The 20,220-nt window shown below is 32.6% G+C and overlaps 1 protein-coding gene across 5 annotated transcripts; it reads left to right on the top strand.

Moving 5' to 3' along the window:
- The first annotated feature begins 1,211 nt into the window (after positions 1-1,211).
- Positions 1,212-14,412, top strand: TkR86C (Tachykinin-like receptor at 86C). Of its 5 annotated transcripts, none has more exons than XM_070106379.1 (12): positions 1,212-1,435; positions 2,235-2,393; positions 2,458-2,536; positions 2,929-3,262; positions 4,744-4,889; positions 8,147-8,360; positions 9,966-10,100; positions 10,235-10,315; positions 10,393-10,479; positions 10,551-10,811; positions 10,873-10,988; positions 13,207-14,412. In XM_070106379.1, exons 4-12 carry the CDS (start codon positions 3,072-3,074, stop codon positions 13,476-13,478), a joined length of 1,503 nt encoding a protein of 500 aa, XP_069962480.1. In that variant the 5' UTR covers positions 1,212-1,435; positions 2,235-2,393; positions 2,458-2,536; positions 2,929-3,071; the 3' UTR covers positions 13,479-14,412. The 5 variants fall into 5 exon arrangements, with proteins under 5 accessions (XP_069962480.1, XP_036229725.1, XP_036229730.1 ...); XM_036373832.2 differs by having other exon boundaries at positions 1,214-1,435; positions 13,204-14,412; XM_070106376.1 differs by lacking the exon at positions 1,212-1,435 and adding an exon at positions 1,462-1,666 and having other exon boundaries at positions 13,204-14,412.
- The last annotated feature ends 5,808 nt before the right edge of the window (positions 14,413-20,220 follow it).

The raw sequence follows: 20,220 nt of genomic DNA, 5'->3' as shown, positions 1-20,220 counted from the left end.
TCCATAGTACTAGTGTTACGTGGATGTCATACTATACGGCGCTGAAAACGTGTTTATTCGCGCTAAAAGTTTGTCTTTGACAGTTTTTCGATTGATTGACTCAGTACGTTGTGAGCGGGGTGCACATTTTCGGTACCTGAGGGCTTGATTAGTTATGGTCCGGTTTTGACTATATTTAGATTCGAAGGGGCATACCTAAAACGCACTATTCGTGCAAAGTGCTATCCCAATAAATTAACTGGTGCTTGATTTGTAAGTGAAAAAATCTGATAGATTTAAAGTTGCGTTATAAGGGAAGTAGGCGTGGTTGTAGTTCGATTTTCGCTTTCTAACATAGGATGGTCAAAACAATATTACTTACCAAATTTGGTTGATATCGGTTGAGTAGATCCTGAAATATGGGTTTTCACCTAAATGTGGGCTGTGCCACGTCCACCGACTTATTTTAACACTGGCTCCTATAAAGCCCTATTGTTTCATCCTTGATTTTCAATTTAATGTATCTGACGCATTAAGTTGTTGATTACTCGCACTTTTAGTAGTTTTTAACAAAACCATTATATGAGGATTGGAGGTGGTTATCATCCGATTTCGCCAGGTTTCACACTATCGTTAGAGTTGTCGAAATAATTTGTCGTGCGTAATTTTGAGCGATATAGCTTGAATGGTTCGGGAGATATATGCATTAAACCTATGAGGGGCGGTGCCACGCCCACTTTTAAGCAAATTTCAATTACAATTTTGGATCTTAGTTTGCGGCTTAGTTATGGCAATTTATAGGATTAATGGCGTTTTGTGGATGTGGCAGTGGTCCGATTACAGCCATCTATGAACCCCATATTTTTGCAAATGAATACGCATACCAAGTTTTATCACGATATTTTAATATATATTTAAGTTACAGCTTGCACAGACAGATTGACGGACAGACAGACTTTCGTCACAATCATTAATATTTATATAAACCTATATCTATCTCGATTAGTTTTAGGTGATCAAAACGACATTAGGTGAACAAAACTATTATACTCTGTAGCAACATGTTGCAAGAGTATAGAAAGTCAAACTCTCGACTCTGGAGAACAAATTCAGCCAATACAACATTGAATTAAGGGATGTGCAAGAGTAAAATAAAAATGAACATAAAAAGGTGGCTCAACAACAGCCCCATTATGATTGGCGTGACCACAGGTTTTAGCAGAGTCAGAACTCACGAATACGAATTTGCGAAGTTCAGTAGAAAGTTAAAGTTTGACAGACACTCGTTTGTGCCGCATTCAGAAAATGCATACCATTTATCAAATTTCAATTTCTGTTAAGCAAAAAGTTAATTGCTCGAGAAAAAATTGTGCAACTTTTATATTTGTACTCGAATAAATTCATTAATACAATCTCTAACGTGAATTATGTGATGTATTTACAAATGTGTACATAGGTATATGTATAGAACAATATTAGTTAGTGTCACAAATCGAATACAAAATATACACATATAATAATAAAGTTGATAAAAGAGAGATTTTATGATGAAACCGCTAAAATATGGCTAAAAATTTTATCGAAGTTGAAGTTTTTAAAATAATAAAGTAGCAAAATTTAAAAATTTACGCCAACGCACCTTGCAGACTACTCCATAAATACTGAAGTACATACGTACCATACATAGGTATATATTGTATTTATGTATTTACAATTGTGTTTTTTGTGCGCACATATTCCTAAGAAATTGGTGCTCGAGAGCAATGCATGTTGCTCTGCTCTCGCTGTTTTTTATCATCAAATCATAAACTTTGGTATCATTATTCTGTCAACAATGAATAGAAGACTTATTTAATATGAAATTGTCAAAGATTTAAGACTAACGATAGACATGTCATCTAACAGCGCCTTATTATCCTGTTTGGTTATTAAGTATTAGAAATTAATTTTTAATTTTCTTTTTATTAGCACAATACACAGTAGAAAACTCAAAAAGTGATATGAATGCCCAAGAATTGCAAAATCGCTTTTTTGTTAAATATCTACTTGAATTTTTTAATGTAACGTCCAAATATATGTAAATACAATATAAGAGTACAAGTACGGTTTTCAAGCAATACAATTTTTTAGTTATATTAACCATGTGTACCTGTATAACTGTATATTTTATAGAATATGTTCTATACATAAATGTATAAGTACGAAATGTTTTTTATAATGACTTATATTATAAAATATTTTTTTTGTAACGAAAGTAAGGACAAAACAAACGAAGGATTTTAAAGAACAAAACCGTATAAGAGTGAAAATTTACCCAAAAGTGAGAAACAAAGTTAGTGGAGAAAATAAAAGTTAAATAGAAAATAAAACATCCACGCAAACTTACCTCCGACGCCCATATTTTAATTTGATAAGTATGAACATATGTATACTTATGTGTAGACATTTAGAAATAACTGCATTAACCTGTATTTTCAGAAGTTACTGCACTTTTTCAATGACACCTGCAATTCGACTGAGATAATTGGTCGATACGTGATTAGCAGCAAACTTTCTAGTACAGTACACTTAAAATAATAGAAGAATTAGGCTATAGGATCTTAGATTATTTATTGATGTTGTTGTCGAGTGGCTTCGGGTCTAAAGCTTTTGATCACCTCTATTGAAAAGAGTTGATTCATTTTTCATTTTGGTAAATCGTTTCGTGAACTTATATATTTATCTTTCCTAAAGACAAATAGTTTTGTAAAATATACAGCTTTCATAAATTACAACTTCTGTTGTTTTTTGTGACTATAAAAATATATTTTAAACATTAGTTTTGCCACGCCCTCATATGTTGACAGTTCCTATAGCCGGTCAAAACCACCACGACGGTGGGTGTCCGGTTTTGAGGAATTTCACTGTATATTGGTTTATTCACTTTTACACTTTACATAAAAATAACAGTTATCCTACTTATACAAATGAAAAGAAAGGTTATAGAACTTTCAAAATGCCGTTTACTGTGTGCATTTCTATATACATATACATACAAGTATATATGTAGTTAAAAGGCGAAGTATTTAGTTGTGCGGTAAAGGTACGGTTAAATGTCAAAAATGTCGGACATCGTGGATACCGAACTACTAGTGAATTGTACAATACTCGCTGTCAGGCGTTTCGGACTTAACACTATTGTAAATTCATCCGTATTGAATAGCCTGAATCGTTCGGAAGTTATCAGTCTACTTTCTGGAATAATAGAGAATAAGGACAACCTAGACAACATTAATGATGCAAAGTGAGTTAATAACATTTACAACCTTTATTTATATTATTTTACTCAATATATGTACATTGCTTTCTCTCGTTAAAACAAAGCGAATCGGGCTAACGCTGAACTAGGCTAAGGGAAATTTCATCTTTCCGCCAAATAAACAGTGAATTTTTGCGATTGGGTTCACTAACTACTAACCAATTTGATACAGCAAACAATATGTAGTAGCCATATATGTATATAAAACATCCATGTCAACACGTTTTACTTTGTACTGAACTACAGATAACATAATAAGTGTTAAAATTATATTGATGTCAATTATCTTGGCACCAAGTTGGTGTTTACAAAGAACATACATATACGAGTATATTTAAATTGAATCGAACTGGGACAGTAATTTTTTTTAACCTTTGCTATCACCTTGGCCTTACCAATCCGAATTACGCGAAGAATTAAATAAGCAGTGAAACCTAATAGAATCTTTTATACAGTTTTTAATGCTAAAAAGTGACTCTAACAAATAAAATGTAATAGTATACAATGGTTCATTTACTTCAAAACTGTGTACACGATTTAAAAAACACTCTCTAAACGCTCTTGATAAACGGATCGCGATTTAAAAGTTTTACTAAAGAATTTCTTTACCGGTATTGAGTGTAATTTTATTTATAGCTCTAAGGAAAAATGTATTTTTTTAATGGACTTGAAAATCTAGTTCTATACAATTAAACCTAAAGTTGTAAAATGATTTTCAATAATATTTTGTAGTATAGTAGTTGGAAATATATTTCATTCTAAACCTTTCTGTGACGTGAAGCAATACTGGCAAGGCGACATAATACAATGGTTTCATTGCTTCCAAAACTACATTTTGCTGAATAATTTTGAATGCTACTCTATTTGCTTATAAGGGTATTCAATTACTGACAATGGGGGCGAAATCGGTTTGTTGAAAGCATTATATTATATATTGCCAGACGGTCCAGATAGTCCGATTTTTTTGCAATGTGTCAAGCAGTTGCGTCACTTTATTCCTTTAATGTTCTAAATTAAATGTCTATGACGCATATGAGACTTCTTCTCAGAAAGTTTGGTTGAAATAGTTTTAGTGGATTGGGAGGTATGCATATTACAACTGTAAAGAGACATACCCATTTTTTAAGAATTTTCAATTCATAGGCGCCGTTCACTACTGCAATCCCCCGTATCAAATTAAAGTTTTATATTCTAATTTGGGTTTATGGCACTTTATACGTTTTTTTACAGGCATTTTGTAGCCGTGGCAATCATCGGATGGACGAGTAATTATCCTAATCATTTTGATATATATAACTGTATTTATCGCGGTTAGTTTTAGGTATTACAAATGCCGGTTAGATGAACAAAACAAATCAATGATAGCATAAAACTAGAAATTAATGAAATATTTCTCATTTGACATAATGTTATAGTTCGACATAAATTTGAATATACTTTTTATGAATAAAAATTTGTCTTCACAGGGACTTTTTAACCGAATGCTTATTTCCGTCACCGACGAGACCGTACGAATTGCCATGGGAACAAAAAACTATTTGGGCGATTATCTTTGGTATGATGCTGTTTGTAGCAATTGCCGGAAACTGCATTGTTTTGTGGATTGTTGCTGGTAAGACTTACATACTAGATACCATTTCCTCGATTTAAAACTAAAGATTCAATATTAATTCAAATTATAAACGCACTTTTCACATATATCGGCCCCTAAAATGCAATATAACGTAGCATCACTTTTTATAATTTTGCAGGAGAAGGAAAAAGATATAAAGTATGTATATATATATAGGGTGTCTCAAAAAAATTACAGTTTTGTTTTTAAGCGCATGCCCTTCTAATTTGTTTGAATCATGTTGAAACAATTGGAAACTAAATTTGGTGTAGGTAGGATTACGTTAAACTGTGCCGATTTGCATCGGAACTTGTCAATACTTGGTTATCACAGCCGACAAACATGAACTATCGCCATGCATGTTATAATTTGTGTTTCTTATACATTAAACCATATTTTTTGTTTGGAAAACATGTCAGTGGAACTACGCATTTTTAGGAAAAATAACTGAATCAAAACTTTCTTTTAATAAACAAGTTTTACCAGTGTACCATAAATATCAGTATTCGCAAGTTTTCTGTAAATAAGTCCTCAATTCAATGAATTCGCGCAGAAAAACGCGATGAACATGCGGAATCCAATTGATTTTAAGAATAGATGAAAGAGTTTGTGACTGCTCAGTTTGTTGGAAAATTATTCTCAGTGATAATTTACCGAATTTGAAATGAAATCGGTCGAGGAGGGGATATGGGTTTTCACCTAAAGGTGGGTGGTGCCATGCCCATTGTACAATATTTGTTTTGGCCCCTTCAAAGCTTAATTTTACCATACTATGTGTAAAATTTAACGTCTCTGATTTATTTATTTAATAAATTATTGCAATTTCAGTAGTTTTAAGCAAATCCATTATATGAAGAGTGGGCGGGGTCACCCGATTTCACCCATTTTTAAACTGTCGAAAGGGGGCTTATTGGCTTTGTCCCAAATGACTTTGGCTTTATAGCTTTAGCGGTTTAGGAGATAAGCCTATTAAAGGGTGGGGCCACGCCCACTTTAAAAAAATGTAAACAGCTGATGTCCCTCCCTAATGTGACCTACCAAATAACAGTCTTGTATCTCGTTTTGTGGGCGTGGCAATGGTCAGATTACGGCCCTCTCCAATACCAATGGTCTTACAACAGCCAGAAACATGTGTATCAAGTTTAATCAAGATATTTCAATTTTAAGTCAAGGACAGACAGTCACCCGGATTTCAATTCGTCTCTGCATCCTAATCATTTACATAACGCTATATCTAACTTGATTAGTTTTGGGTGATACAAACATTCGTAGGTGAACAAAACTATTATACTCAGTAGCAACATGGTGAAAGAGAAAAAAATTCTTGTATAATAATGTTGTTTTATGTATAATATTGGATAATATTATGTTTTGGGCTTATTAGTCTTTTATTAACTAAATAAAACTAAACTTCTAAAAATCTCTTGCATTTTTCCAATACAAAAATTTATGCAATAATATTTTTTATTTACAGTAATAAGGTCATTTAAAAAAAATAGAGGGTATGCGATTTAATTTTCGAGAAATAAATAATTTGGGACACCCTAATACATACAGTTGAAAAGTTGATTGTTTTCACCAAGAAATAGCACTACTAGCTCCAAATTTACAAGCTTTTAATATGCAAAAAAATTTAATATCGCACAGTGATTAGATTATTTGTTTTGAAAGGTTTAAAAGCAAAGGAAATTAATGAAAAATTGTTAGAAGTGTATAAGGAGTCCTCACATTCAAAACGCATCGTTGAATTTAGAGCCGGTGAATTTAAACGTGGTTGTACTAGGCTTGAAGACGATCCACGCGAAAGACGACCAAAAACCGTAACCACGCCAGAAATCAATGAGCAAGTTCATAATATTGTAAGTGAAGATCCAAGTTTGACTATGCGTGCAATTGCTAATACCATAGGCATATCAGACAAACGAGTACTTCATATTTCACATGGAGAATTACATATGACAAAGCTGTTGGGAAAGTTAGTGCCGCACATGTTAACAATTAAACAAAAACTGGATCAAAAACAAATTTCTCAGTATATAACTATGGATGAGACTTGGATCTACCACCATGATCCTAAATTGAAACAAGAACGTTTACAGTGGACTGAAGCTGGTTGTTGAGCTCCAAAGCAGGCGAAGTCACAACGATCAGCAAAGAAGGTTATGGCGTCAGTTTTTTGGGACGCAAATGGAATTTTGCTGATTGATTATCTGCAAAAAGGTAATACGATTAACTCTGAATATTATTACAGTCTTTTTGATCAGCTGGATAAAAAAATTAGTCAAAAAATACCAGCATAAAAAATCATTTTTAATCAAGACAATGCACCTGCCTCACAAAGATATTTTAACAATGACAAAATTCAACGAATTAAAGTACGAATTGCTGGAGCATCCACCGTATTCACCAGATTTGACTCCCAGCGACTAGTAACCTTCAGAAACCTGAAACAATTCCTTCGTGGAAAACGTTTTTCGTCGATTGAAGAAGCACCTACAGCCGAAGACGGGTATTTTGCAAAGCTTCCGGAAAGTCATTATAGGGATGGATTATTGGAGGATCAATGGAATATATGTATTGTAGTTAAGGGAGATTGAATAAAAAAATATATTTCATACCAAATAGAGTATTTTTTCATTTCAAGGGCTGAAACTTTTCAATCTACGTGTACAATATATCACAATTTATTTGTATATAAATATATATATAACATTTTCTTTTTATTATATAATAGTTTGATGAGATAACCTTAGCAAAGCTTTTACGGATCAAGTCCGACTTAAACAACAATCATGAAACTGAATATGGAATACAATGTAATGCTAGTGTAAAGCTATTTTAGACAGGGAATATCATTTTAGAAGATGATTTTAGCGTTTTCTAAAGATGAAGGATCATCGGTATTAGAACAAAATGCATATACTATATTTTCTTGGTGAAAATAATATAGTTTTTCATTCATTGCTTATGAATTTTTGGGCAGTTTTAAAATCAATGTTTCCCACTTAAGAAATATTGAACAACTGTTATGGTAATTCTCATAGTGGTTCTATATTAGTGATGAAAGAGAAAATATCCAAAATGTGTGTTCAATATGGTTGCATCGGCTGTAGAGCGTTATCTTAATCAAACATTTTTTATTCATTGTATATTTTTCAATTTTAAAAAAAGTGTCATTTACTTAAATTAATGTTAATCATAATTTGTGTTTTTGTATTTGTTAACTATGCAATACTTCCAATGGGTCCATACTGAAGGTCATCGCAGTATGCGCACTGTTACAAACTACTTTTTGCTCAACTTGAGCATAGCGGATTTGCTGATGTCCTCATTGAACTGCGTTTTCAATTTCATCTTTATGCTGAATTCAGATTGGCCCTTCGGTTCTATTTACTGCACAATAAATAATTTCATGGCGAATGTGACCGTCTCCACATCAGTGTTTACCCTTGTGGCTATATCACTGGATAGGTAAGGAACTGAACTGTTAAGGCTGTAAATATGCATAAATAACATAACGGAATACATATGGTACATAAATATATCAATTTGCAAATATGCCCATAAATATCATTTTACGTTCAACAGGCAATATTATTTAAAATAATTATTACAAAGTTAACTAAAAATTTTGATCACGTGTTCACTTAGCTTTAATACCGAATCCATTATGCTAAAAGTAAGTTATATCAAAGGCACCGAAATTTTATTTGTAATCTAAGCCCAAGCTTCATAAGATTTCTGAATTGTTACTCAAGGTATCTCTTGCGCGGAGAGACCTATAGACAAACAATTCGACGTCCGGAAATAAGTTCATAATGTTAGTTGGTGAACAAAAATATTAAGCCCTTTGCAAGACGTTATAGATAAAAAACAAGTAAGGAAGGTTTAAGTTCGGGTGTAACCGAATATTTCATACTCTTGCAACTTGAAAGGATCAAAGCCGGCTAAATACCATCAGGTGTTGGCAATATTAAAATGATATCATATTAACTTTTTTTGAAGTCCCTTAATTTTATTACTATAGGTATGTTACTCCCCGTCATATATGTGATATACTCGTAAACTCAACTGAAGAGGCTGAACTTAAAATATGGAGTTGATGTGAAAAACCTCAACCAAATGGTCGGAATTCATTATATTAGGGATATGAAGTTTAGACCAAGACCATTTTCATTTATATTGAGCGCCAAACCATTAATATGGTATATAGTCAACTGAAAGTTCGAAAATCTTTATATTCGGTAAATGGGCTAATGGAAGTATCGACCCGATTCAACCAATTTTTGACACAAGGGTATATCAATATCAAGGAAACATTTTCCTCGAGTTTGAATAACATTTCTCTCAGATTGACCGATATTTTCGGCAAAAAGTCAGCCATATGATTCCACGTATTCCGCATGTGGCGGCTTGACCATTATGGTCCGATTTTGACAATTTTTAGACTCGAGATGGCATACCTCAAAGGCCCTATTTTTGCAAAGTTTTATCCGAATATATTGATTGGTGCTTGATTTCTGTACTGGAAAGAGAAATAATCATGTGGAATTTAAACTTTGTGTTATGGGAAGTGATTTCACCTAAATCTGGGTGCCACGCTATTGTACTCTGTAGCAACATGCTGCAAGAGTATTAGAATTGATTAGTTATATGAACTTGAAGAGGGAATCTCTCCTGTATACCATGTTGGCTTTAGATATTATTTTTATATTATTAAATCGAATGTATATACAACATTGCCATCACGTATTTAAGTTTGCCTGAAAAGTGTATAATGATTACCGTTGTAGCGTATGGCGCAGGGATAACATAAGATCTGCTAACTACCTGAAGAGTTTCCACAATTTTCTGTCTAACTGAAATTCTGGGAGAAGAAGGCAAGAATTAAACTAAATATGTTGAAATGCCAAAGACCTAATTTAAAAACATTTTATAAGCATATTAAATTGCATTATTGCAACGTTGCATTTTTACCAGGTTTAGGTTTAATATGAAATATTGTAATAATATTTTCTACGCAATTAAAAAAAATATTGCCTGTTATTTTAATAAATGTATTTAATTTTCTTGAAGATATTTCGCAATTGTTCACCCTTTGAAGAGACGCACATCAAGACGAAAAGTACGGATCATTCTTTTACTGATATGGGTTATTAGTTGTTTGCTAGCAGCGCCCTGCTTATTGTACTCGAGCACAATGACGAAAAGGTAATAATATCTAAATAAAAAACAATAAACCGTGAACCGTGGTGTGAACCGTTCCAAAATTAGTTTATTCCATTACAAAAGAGTATGTATAGATTTTTAAGGCTAATATTTTGAAAACCTTTGATTATTTCCAGATATTACAATGGCAAATCGAGAACTGTGTGTTTTATGCTGTGGCCAGATGGACGCTATCCAACATCGATATCAGATTATGCGTACGTATTGAATTTAACTAATATATATATATATACATATATATCTTTTTAATAACCCAAATATTTTTGACATGCAGTTACAACATTATAATCCTTATACTCACATATGGCATTCCAATGGTTGTCATGCTAATATGCTATACCTTGATGGGTCGTGTTCTCTGGTATTCAAATATTTCTTGCTATATTTGCATATGTGTATTTCAATCTTTTGTAACCATCTGTATTATTTTAGGGGAAGTCGTTCTATTGGAGAAAACATTGATCGTCAAATGGAGTCTATGAAGTCGAAAAGAAAAGTAGTACGGATGTTTATCGCCATCGTTTTAATATTCGCAATATGCTGGTTGCCATATCATATGTTTTTCATATATGCCTACCACAACAACGATATCACATCCGCCAAATACGTACAACATATGTACTTGGGGTTCTACTGGTTAGCTATGTCGAATGCCATGGTAAATCCAATAATATACTATTGGATGAATAAAAGGTAACAAGATTTAGGCTGAACATAAATTTATTATTAACGCTTTTTGTTCCTGTTTGTTTAGATTTCGATTGTACTTTCAAAGGATCATATGTTGTTGTTGTTATGGTGCAGCTAGTCGCAAGACGGATTCCCCGAATTTAATTGCTAATAAAAACAGTTTTCAAAAAACTATTAAAGGTTCATAATACATTTTTATATTCTTCCAACATGTTGCTATATATTGTAGTATTACAGTTTTGTTTACCTAACTGTTGTTGTTACCCCTTAAACTAATTGCAGTTATATATGTACATATATATTTATATATAAATGATCAGGATGACGCGACGAGTTCGTCTGTCCGTGCAAGCTATAACTGGAGTAAAAATTGAGATATCTTGGTGAAACTTGGTACACGTGTTCCTTGATGTCGCAAAAAGTTCGGTTGTTTAATGTCCTCGTACAAATCTCACTAACCGTTACAGCTTTATTACACATATAAGCTTAGGACAAATCCTTTTGGTACTTCCTCCCACACAGAGTACAATCGGGAAAAAGTTCCGCCCACTCCCCATATAAAGATTATGTTGAAAACTACTTATGCGAGCTGGTATCATAATTGAACAACGGGACTGACACTGCTCACCTTTAGGTGACATTCTATATCTCATGACCTACTTAACCAATTTTAACTAAATCCGGTATATAACACTATGTATTTTGAGATTTTTATTTTATATTGTGAAAATGGCCGAAATCAAATCACCACTACGCTTACTTCTCGTATAACACAATTTTAAATTCCATCTGATTCTTTCACTTCCTGTATGTAAATCAAGTAGCAATGAATACGGCGGTATAAAACTTTGCAGAAATACTACATACTACATACTATACCTACATACCTTATGCTACCTCATGACTAAAAATTGTCAAAATTGATCTATAACTTTACAAGCCCCCAGATACCGGATATGTGGACCGCGGTGCATATGGCTGATTTTCCGAACCGAACCGAATAATCAGTTAATCTTTGAGATATATTATTGAAATACGGAGAGATATCCACATCTTTTTATGATAACAGCAGGCTATAATAACCCAATTTGTATAACGGTTTTGTTAATATATACTAAAAGTGCGATAAATCTATAAATAAATGCATCAGAGGCATAAAATTTTCAACCGAGATGATAGGAGAAGGCTTTATAGGTGTCGCTATCAAAATTTAATGATGACACATTTAGTGGAAAACAATATCTCGATCTTTTACCTGCCTGAGCCTGTTTCTCTAATAATGTATCTTTGTGCTTAAAATGGAAAAAATTTGGTGAAAACTTTCTGTAGCACCTATATACTTGTACATAACTAATATTAAAATTTTCTAACACCTAATTGACTTTACTCTTTATATAATATATGGCATTGGTGATGGTGTGTGAGGTATCTTAATGAATGTAAGTTCATAAGATACAAATTGGATTGTAATCCATTCACGATTTCGTCGAATAATGAATGTTAAATTCTTTCGCAACATTTAATATAAAGGTTTCTCAACACCTGAAGGCATTTTGGCGGCTTTGATCCTTGCAAGTTCCAAGAGTATAAAATATTCGGTTACGCCCGAACTTAACCCTTCCTTATTTGTTTTCATTCAGGATTCAGTTTAGAAGTTTACTCTGAACAAACAGTTACGTTAGATACGTTTTGTTATACTACTTTTAATGTCACGTCCCACGAGAACGGGATAATAAACATATACCTATGTTCTGATTACTGGTTCTAAGCTACCTCCCCACCAATTTTAGCCGTGCTTGAGTTATAAATAGACGACTTTCTTTTTTACGCATATAGATTTACCAATCTCCACCTAACTTTTTACTACAACCATTTAAGGCAAAATTTAAAGTTACATATTTTTCCTCTGACCTCTACTTATGTTAATGTTTTCCTATTTGTTTGAGGGTCTTTCCGCTTTCAACCACCTAACAATTTCATGTCAATAATTCTCGCACGCAGTTGGGAAGTATTGTCAAAACTGGTCGCGAATATTCGTGAAAAAGCAGTATTTGTAAACTCCTATGAATTGCATCCAATCAAAACTAACAAATTCAACTAGACAAAAAAACTCTTGCATAATAGTGGAAGGTATCCCAAGATTATTCCACCTCATTATAGCTTAGTCACTCCTAGTACCACTGACACCCGATTTTAAAAATCTAGCAAACAAACTCTGTTAATTAAATAATGTTTTAGTTACCGTAAAGTATACTTTTAATAAAATAAATTAAGTTTTTGAAATAAATAACTGGTCTAACATTTTGAACTTACTGTTGTTATCGTTATGCCATGAACATATGTGAACTGTATTACAATTTTAATATTTTACTTCTTCTTCTTCTTTTTACATTAGTAGAGGGCAAAAATATTTGGAAACGTAGCACAATGGAGACACAGATACAGGTTGCGCAAACTTCACTTCGCGAGAGGATCACCATGGATAAAACCCCGAATAAAATCGTTGTGGACTGCATACAAGAGAAAGCCAAAAATGACAGTTCTCCAGTTTATATTTCAACCAAAAGCGGAGCTGATCAGAAACGAATTATAATTAAATGTATTTCCTGTGACGAGGACAATAAATATGGTAAAGATATTCAGGGAAAGAATAGAAAAGACACACTCTAATTGTAAATTGGAATATATATACACACACATGTATGAATTTGTAAATATCTTAAGTTAAGTAATTTAATGTCATATATGGAATACGTAACCCACTTTGCAGAGCGAATTAAGAAAACTCAATATGTAAATAGTTAGATTATTGAGCTTTAAAAATAACTTTACAATGTATTCAATATAATATTATCATTATATTACAAGTTGGTACCTTAATTACTGAATTTTTTCAACTTATTTTGAGCCACACCATCTGAATGTACAATATATATTAGTTTCGTTCACCTAACTGTTATTTGTAACACCTCAAACTAATCGAGTTAGATATAAAGTTATGTATAAGTATATCAATGTGATCAGGAAGATGAGATGCGTTGAATTTGTTATGTCTCTTTGACCATGCTTGAGTAAAAATTTTAATATTCATCAATATATCTTACTACACATAATCCATGGCAGAGCGGTTGGTGCAGATGAGAAAAATCGAATCATTGGCACGCTAACAAAATGCCGTTAATCAAAAGTTTATAAAGTGTTTTAACTAAGCCGTAAGTTTATTTTAAAACGGTTATTAAGGCGTATCGAAGTTTTGAGTCTCTAATAAATTTAAAGTCCACACCACGCACAACCATTGAATCAAAATCGACCAAACTCGTTGGCGACAAGTCCTTCTAGTACATCTTCATACAGCGTAAAAAAAATTTAATTTGGTTATAACCACGCTTACTAAAAGTGCGATAACTAACCAGATATATCAGAAGCATTAAATTTTACAACCGATATCGCACGGAAGAACTGCAGTGAAACAGTTGAGCAGTGAGCCTGGCACCGCCTGTTTTAAGTTGAAATTTCATATTTCAGGACTTCATGAATAATTTCAACCAAACGTGGGGTTACTAAATTATTCCGGTATTCTTATGTTGCACCTTTTATCCAAAAATGACCGGAATGGAACTATAAATTTTGTGTAAAAAATGTCCTCCTATCCAAAAGGTGGCAACACTTCAAGCTGTTTAGCTGCAATTTTTTTAGCTGTGTACATTTGTGTTTTTATTTTAAAAAATTTTCGAAGTTTAACTGATTTTTATTACCGTGTTAATACACATTTTTAGTGATTAAACTCTCAGTTTCTTGATAAGTATTTTATGTTCTGTTTTGTGCGGTATTAAAAAGTATTAAAAAGTTTAAACTTTCCAATTTTTGGTGCCGAGTCAGCCTTTCTTTCATTTTGTTTTATTTTATTCTATTTTCTCACTTTGTTTATCTTATTTACTTCTTTATTCACAGCTGTGTTGCGTTTAGTTTTTTATTTGTTACAGTGCTTCTAAAACTGCTCGCTATATTGCTTCTTCAAATTGTCTTGGTTTTAAACTTTGATAAAAAAAAAAACAAAAAATTGTTCTTAATTGAATTTATTATTATTAATATTTTATTAACACACTAATTTATTATTAATCTATTAAATTCTACCTACTCTTTTATTTGATCTTCATTCTTGTGGTTTATTATGTCTTGTAACTTCCCCAATTGTAACATTAAAGGCGAGTCAGATCGCTACGTTTCATGCTGGCTTTGTGATGGGCTTGCCCATATTAAATGTGCTGGACTGACTGGTAGAATCTTAGATTCTATTATCGACTGTAAGGGATTGCGTTGGTCCTGTTTAAATTGTAGATCTATTGAAATCGATCTATTTAAAGTTTATAGGGAGACACGCAATGGCTTTAACGAAATCGGTCGTGATCTTGTAACCCTCACTGAAAAATTTAGGCACTATGAAAAATTGTTCAAATCTTTTAAGTGCCTGAATGATTCTCACGAATCCTCTAAACCTGCTCCTAAGCGTAAACGTCCTTCCGATGAAGTAACACTTAGTTCTTCTGTTCAGAAAAGAACGTCTCCTCCCAATGACCTAATAAATCTCTCTTCTCCTTGCCCTCAAGGTGATAAGCCGTCAACTTCCAAAGAGCTCAATTCCCCAAAAGCTCTATCTAATAGTAATAAGTGTCTCACAATTCCAGAGGCTCCCCCTATTAACTTAGTAGCATCAGTTAATAACTTGATAGTTATTCCACCTAAAAAGTCTATATTTATTTCGAGACTTGCCAAAGATACCTTGGTGGAGGACATTAAATCTTACATTTCGTCACGTTTAAAAATCGATGATATCAATATACGTAAATTTAACTTCAATTATGATAGAAGTATATCATCGTTTAAAATAGACGTATCTCTTGAAACATTCAAAAAGATCTTAGATAGTTCATTCTGGCCACCTGGGACTTTTGTACGCGAATTTAAACCTAAACTTAGAAGTCAAACTGAGGAAAACAGTGTTAAATTACCAAAAGAAACCACCGATATAAAAAACTGATTGGTAGAAATTCGCTAAGCATTTATTATCAAAATGTTAGAGGTCTTAATACAAAATTAACTGACTTGTATTTGAACAGTTCCAATTTTAATTTCCATATAATTGGATTTACAGAAACTTGGTTAAAACCTCACATTTTTGATAATGAGATTTTAAACAGCGAATTTCAAATTTTTAGATGTGATCGACTGAACAGAATCGGTGGAGGTGTTCTATTTGCCGTGCATTCCTCTATCCCATCTGAAAATATTCTTGTTCCAGGGACCGACTCATTTGAATTTAAATGTGTTAGAGTATACGTTAATAGTTGCTTTATTTATTTAACCCTATCTTATATACCACCCCATTCCGACTTATCTGTATACATGCATCATGCTTCTTTAATAAATAGTGCTACCTCGATGGCAAATAATGCAGATTCAATAATTGTATTAGGTGATTTCAATTTACCGTGTGCTTCGTGGAAACCATTCGATGACTATATCGTGCCGATTTGCAATCGGTCATGTTTTAATGAGTTTTTCGAAAAAATGTCCGAGTTGGGTCTGAACCAAATTAATTTGATTCCGAATAAATTTGGTAAATGCTTAGATTTAGTATACGTTGATACCTCTGCAAAGTGTTCCGTTATTCAGAGTAATCCTCTTGTTCTACCAGAGGACTCATATCATCCTGCTTTGGAAATATCTGTCGAAATCTCAGGCATTGTACGGGATAATAATCATCAAACGTCGTGCTTCTATACTCGGTTTAACTTTGCAAAAGCTAATTTAAAAAAATTAAATATAGAACTTTCTACAATAACATGGCCTAATTATAATGGTGACACTGAATTGAGTGTCTCTCATTTTAATAATATTATTATGAAATTATTTGAAAAGTATGTTCCAATAGTAATTGTTAACAAAAACAAAAGCATAAGTCCGTGGTTTTCGAAAGAGTTATATAAATTGAAAAACAGAAAAACTCGAGCCTTTAAACATTTTAAAAAAACCGGTTCACTTGTCGACTATTCTAAATATTCGCTATTGCGTCGACAATATTTTGACCTAAACAAAAAATGTTATAATAATTACTTAAATAAAGTTAAAAAAAATATTGTAAGTAATCCAAAATCGTTTTATGATTTCGTCAACTCCAAACGCAGGATTTCCAAATTTCCGTCCGCAATGAAATACAAATCTATCATTTCAAGTGACAATGATATTATATCCAATATGTTTGCAGAATTTTTCAAGTCAAACTACTGTAATAATTCTTCCAAAACTTTTTCTTATCAGCAAGTGCTGTGTTCGAATACTTTAATTAACGCCCCAGTTATTTCTGAAGAAGACGTCCTTTTTAATTTAAATAAGTTAAAACCATCTTTTAGTTATGGCCCAGACATGATACCCTCATGCTTCCTAAAAAATAGTACCAAATATATTTACTTGCCTTTGACAAGGATATTTAATTCCTCTCTTAAACACGGTATATTTCCTTCAATATGGAAACAGTCATTTATAATCCCTTTGCATAAAAGTGGATTTAGATCGAACATTGAAAACTATAGAGGTATCGCAAAACTATCAGTTATACCTAAACTTTTTGAAGCTATCATCACTGACCATATAACCTTTTCGATTTCTCCGTTAATTTCCCCATCTCAGCATGGATTTCGTAAAGGGAACTCGACTATATCAAACTTACTTGAATTTGTAAACCATGTATCATTGGGTTTTAGGGAACATAAGCATACGGATGTTATATACACAGACTTTAGCAAAGCTTTCGATAAAGTAAATATCTCGATTCTCATACATAAACTTGATCTTCTGGGCTTTCAGCCAAGATTCCTTCAATGGGTATCTTCCTATCTTTATAATAGAACACAACGAGTGATATTTGAGGATACACCTTCAGATACAATTAATGTTTCTTCTGGTGTTCCGCAAGGTAGTCATCTTGGCCCGATTCTGTTCTTGTTGTTTATTAACGATATCTCTTCAGTAATAAAATTCTCAAAAATTTTATTATACGCTGACGATGTAAAGCTTTTTAAATCATACACTTCAACTGAGGAAAGGTGTCTGTTGCAAACAGACTTAAACAATTTGGTTGCATGGTGTGATAGAAATGATTTGCCATTGAATCTCAATAAATGTAAGACGATGTGCTTTTCCCGTAGATCTGTGCACCCCTCTTCTTACGTAATAAAACACCATATTCTAGAGCAAGTTTTAAACTATGTTGATTTGGGAGTTAATATGGACCCTAAGCTTAATTTCAGTCTTCATATTGATACCATGGTCTTGAAAGCAAAAGCTGTCCTCAGTTTTGTTAAACGTTGGTCTAAAGAATTTAGAGATCCGTATATTACTAAAACACTTTATACAACTTTGGTTAGACCTATATTGGAATATGGTTCTGTGGTATGGAACCCTAGCTACCAAATCCATTCTGACAAGTTAGAGTCGGTTCAAAAACAATTTTTACTTTTCGCCTTAGCGCATTTCCGATGGGATGCTAGGGTAAGTCTACCTCCATACACAAGTCGTTTAAAACTTATTAATCTACCTACACTTTCTAGTCGTAGGGAAATGCTTGGCATAATATTCTTAGTGAAACTTTTGAATGGAACTGTTTGCAGTTCTTTTCTCCTGTCTGAAATTAAATTTAATATCCCGGTTCGCCTTTCGAGGCAGTTTAGACCTTTACTGCTAAAATCCTGTAGATCAAATTTTGAACTAAACGAGCCATTCCGCCGTATATGTCATGATTTTAATTCTCATTCCAGCACATTTGACTTATCTGACTCACTTTTCAAAATTAAAAAGACTTTATTGTTCTCTCTTAATAAATGAAAATGTAACAATTTATTATATTGTAACTTTAGATCTTAGCTGTTGAAATTTTTGTTTCTGTAGCTGAGCAGTTTTAGATCTCAACACTTAAAAAACTCTCTTGCCTTTTCTGACTCGGCTAATTCCGCACGTATGCGGATTGCGCCCCTCGCGTCGGTTGGGCGGGAGGAGGGTAATCGTTGGGTTTATTATTATTATTATTATCCATTCCTCCAATACCTAATATAAGATTTTTCTAATTTCTCACTGACTTTATACAGAATACACCAGTCTATATTTGAATTATCTTAAAGAAATTCAAAGGCCCCCTTTTTCTAACAATAATTTCCTTTGTGTCGAAATATAAAATCAGGTCTACAGTTCAGATAACCCCAATATAGTGATTTCCGAAACCAAAAGTGTTCCATAATTCTGTGCAAAAATGGCCCATTCATATACAACTTTACTCGCTTTGCTTAGCAATTCATACTTAAACAACGAAGCGAAGAAACAGCCTTAACTATTTTGTGTTTTCTGTTCATAAACATTAAAATAAATTTTAATAAAAGAGAGGAGTTTTTTAATGTTATATAATATATACTTTTATTTAAGTTTCATTTTTATTCAGGCATTTTTACATTATGAAATATCCATGAATTGAAGAAAGAAGCACGCAGAGCTTCTGTGAAGAGCCAAGGACTGAATCATGGGAAATAATTTTTTATTTAATTACATTTTTTGTTGCTTTTCTTTTCTAATATTTATGTACATACCTACAATTTATTTTAATTAAAAGTTTTGAATTTATTAAAGAAATCAAACTTACATTATCTACAGCGCAAAAGAATTTTTAATCTGTGATAGATTTACAATAATAACAGACAAATTTCAGACAGAGTGAGAGAGAGATGCAAACTCACACGCATACGTTTGTTTACATCAGTGTTTGCACACCGCGTTTAAGAAAATTGTAGAAACTTTGTACTGCGCGCTGACAAAATTTTTTTAGCTGGGTCTGTCAAATTACTAATAAAATGAATGTCACTGTTCCTGCAGGATGTTCTCTAGTATACCTGCGTAATATCAAAAGTTAAATCAGATGTATGTGTGTATATGAAAGCGGCATAAAACGGTTTACATTTCGGAGCATTCCATCAACCAAATGTTATAAGTTGCATTTTTGAGTATTTGTAATATTGAAACATTATTTACAATATTAACCGATTTAAAAAATCTAACTATTTTTAAAAAAATTAAAGTAAAACTACGTTTCTTACATACAACAATGGCTTGCCTGAAACTGGTTAGCAAGATAAGTAATAAGAATATACTCGTATAAGTAGACAACTGTTGTTCATCAGTAACCGGTGGCCATACGCAATACAAATTTTGTTAAGCGTTGCCTTGTTGGTAACAATGTCGCGCTAACCCTATAGGAACATATAGTACATTTATCGTTATAAAAAATATAAATTTGTATCTATTGAAAGAATTCATGAGGTTTTCTTTAAAACAGTAACAATTAAAAAGTAGATTTGTTTATTAATATTAA

The sequence above is a fragment of the Bactrocera oleae genome, chromosome 2, assembly GCF_042242935.1.
Source record: "Bactrocera oleae isolate idBacOlea1 chromosome 2, idBacOlea1, whole genome shotgun sequence".
Lineage (NCBI taxonomy): Eukaryota > Metazoa > Arthropoda > Insecta > Diptera > Tephritidae > Bactrocera > Bactrocera oleae.
Note: the sequence above shows the minus strand (reverse complement) of the source record. Positions and strands in the feature narration are given on the sequence as shown.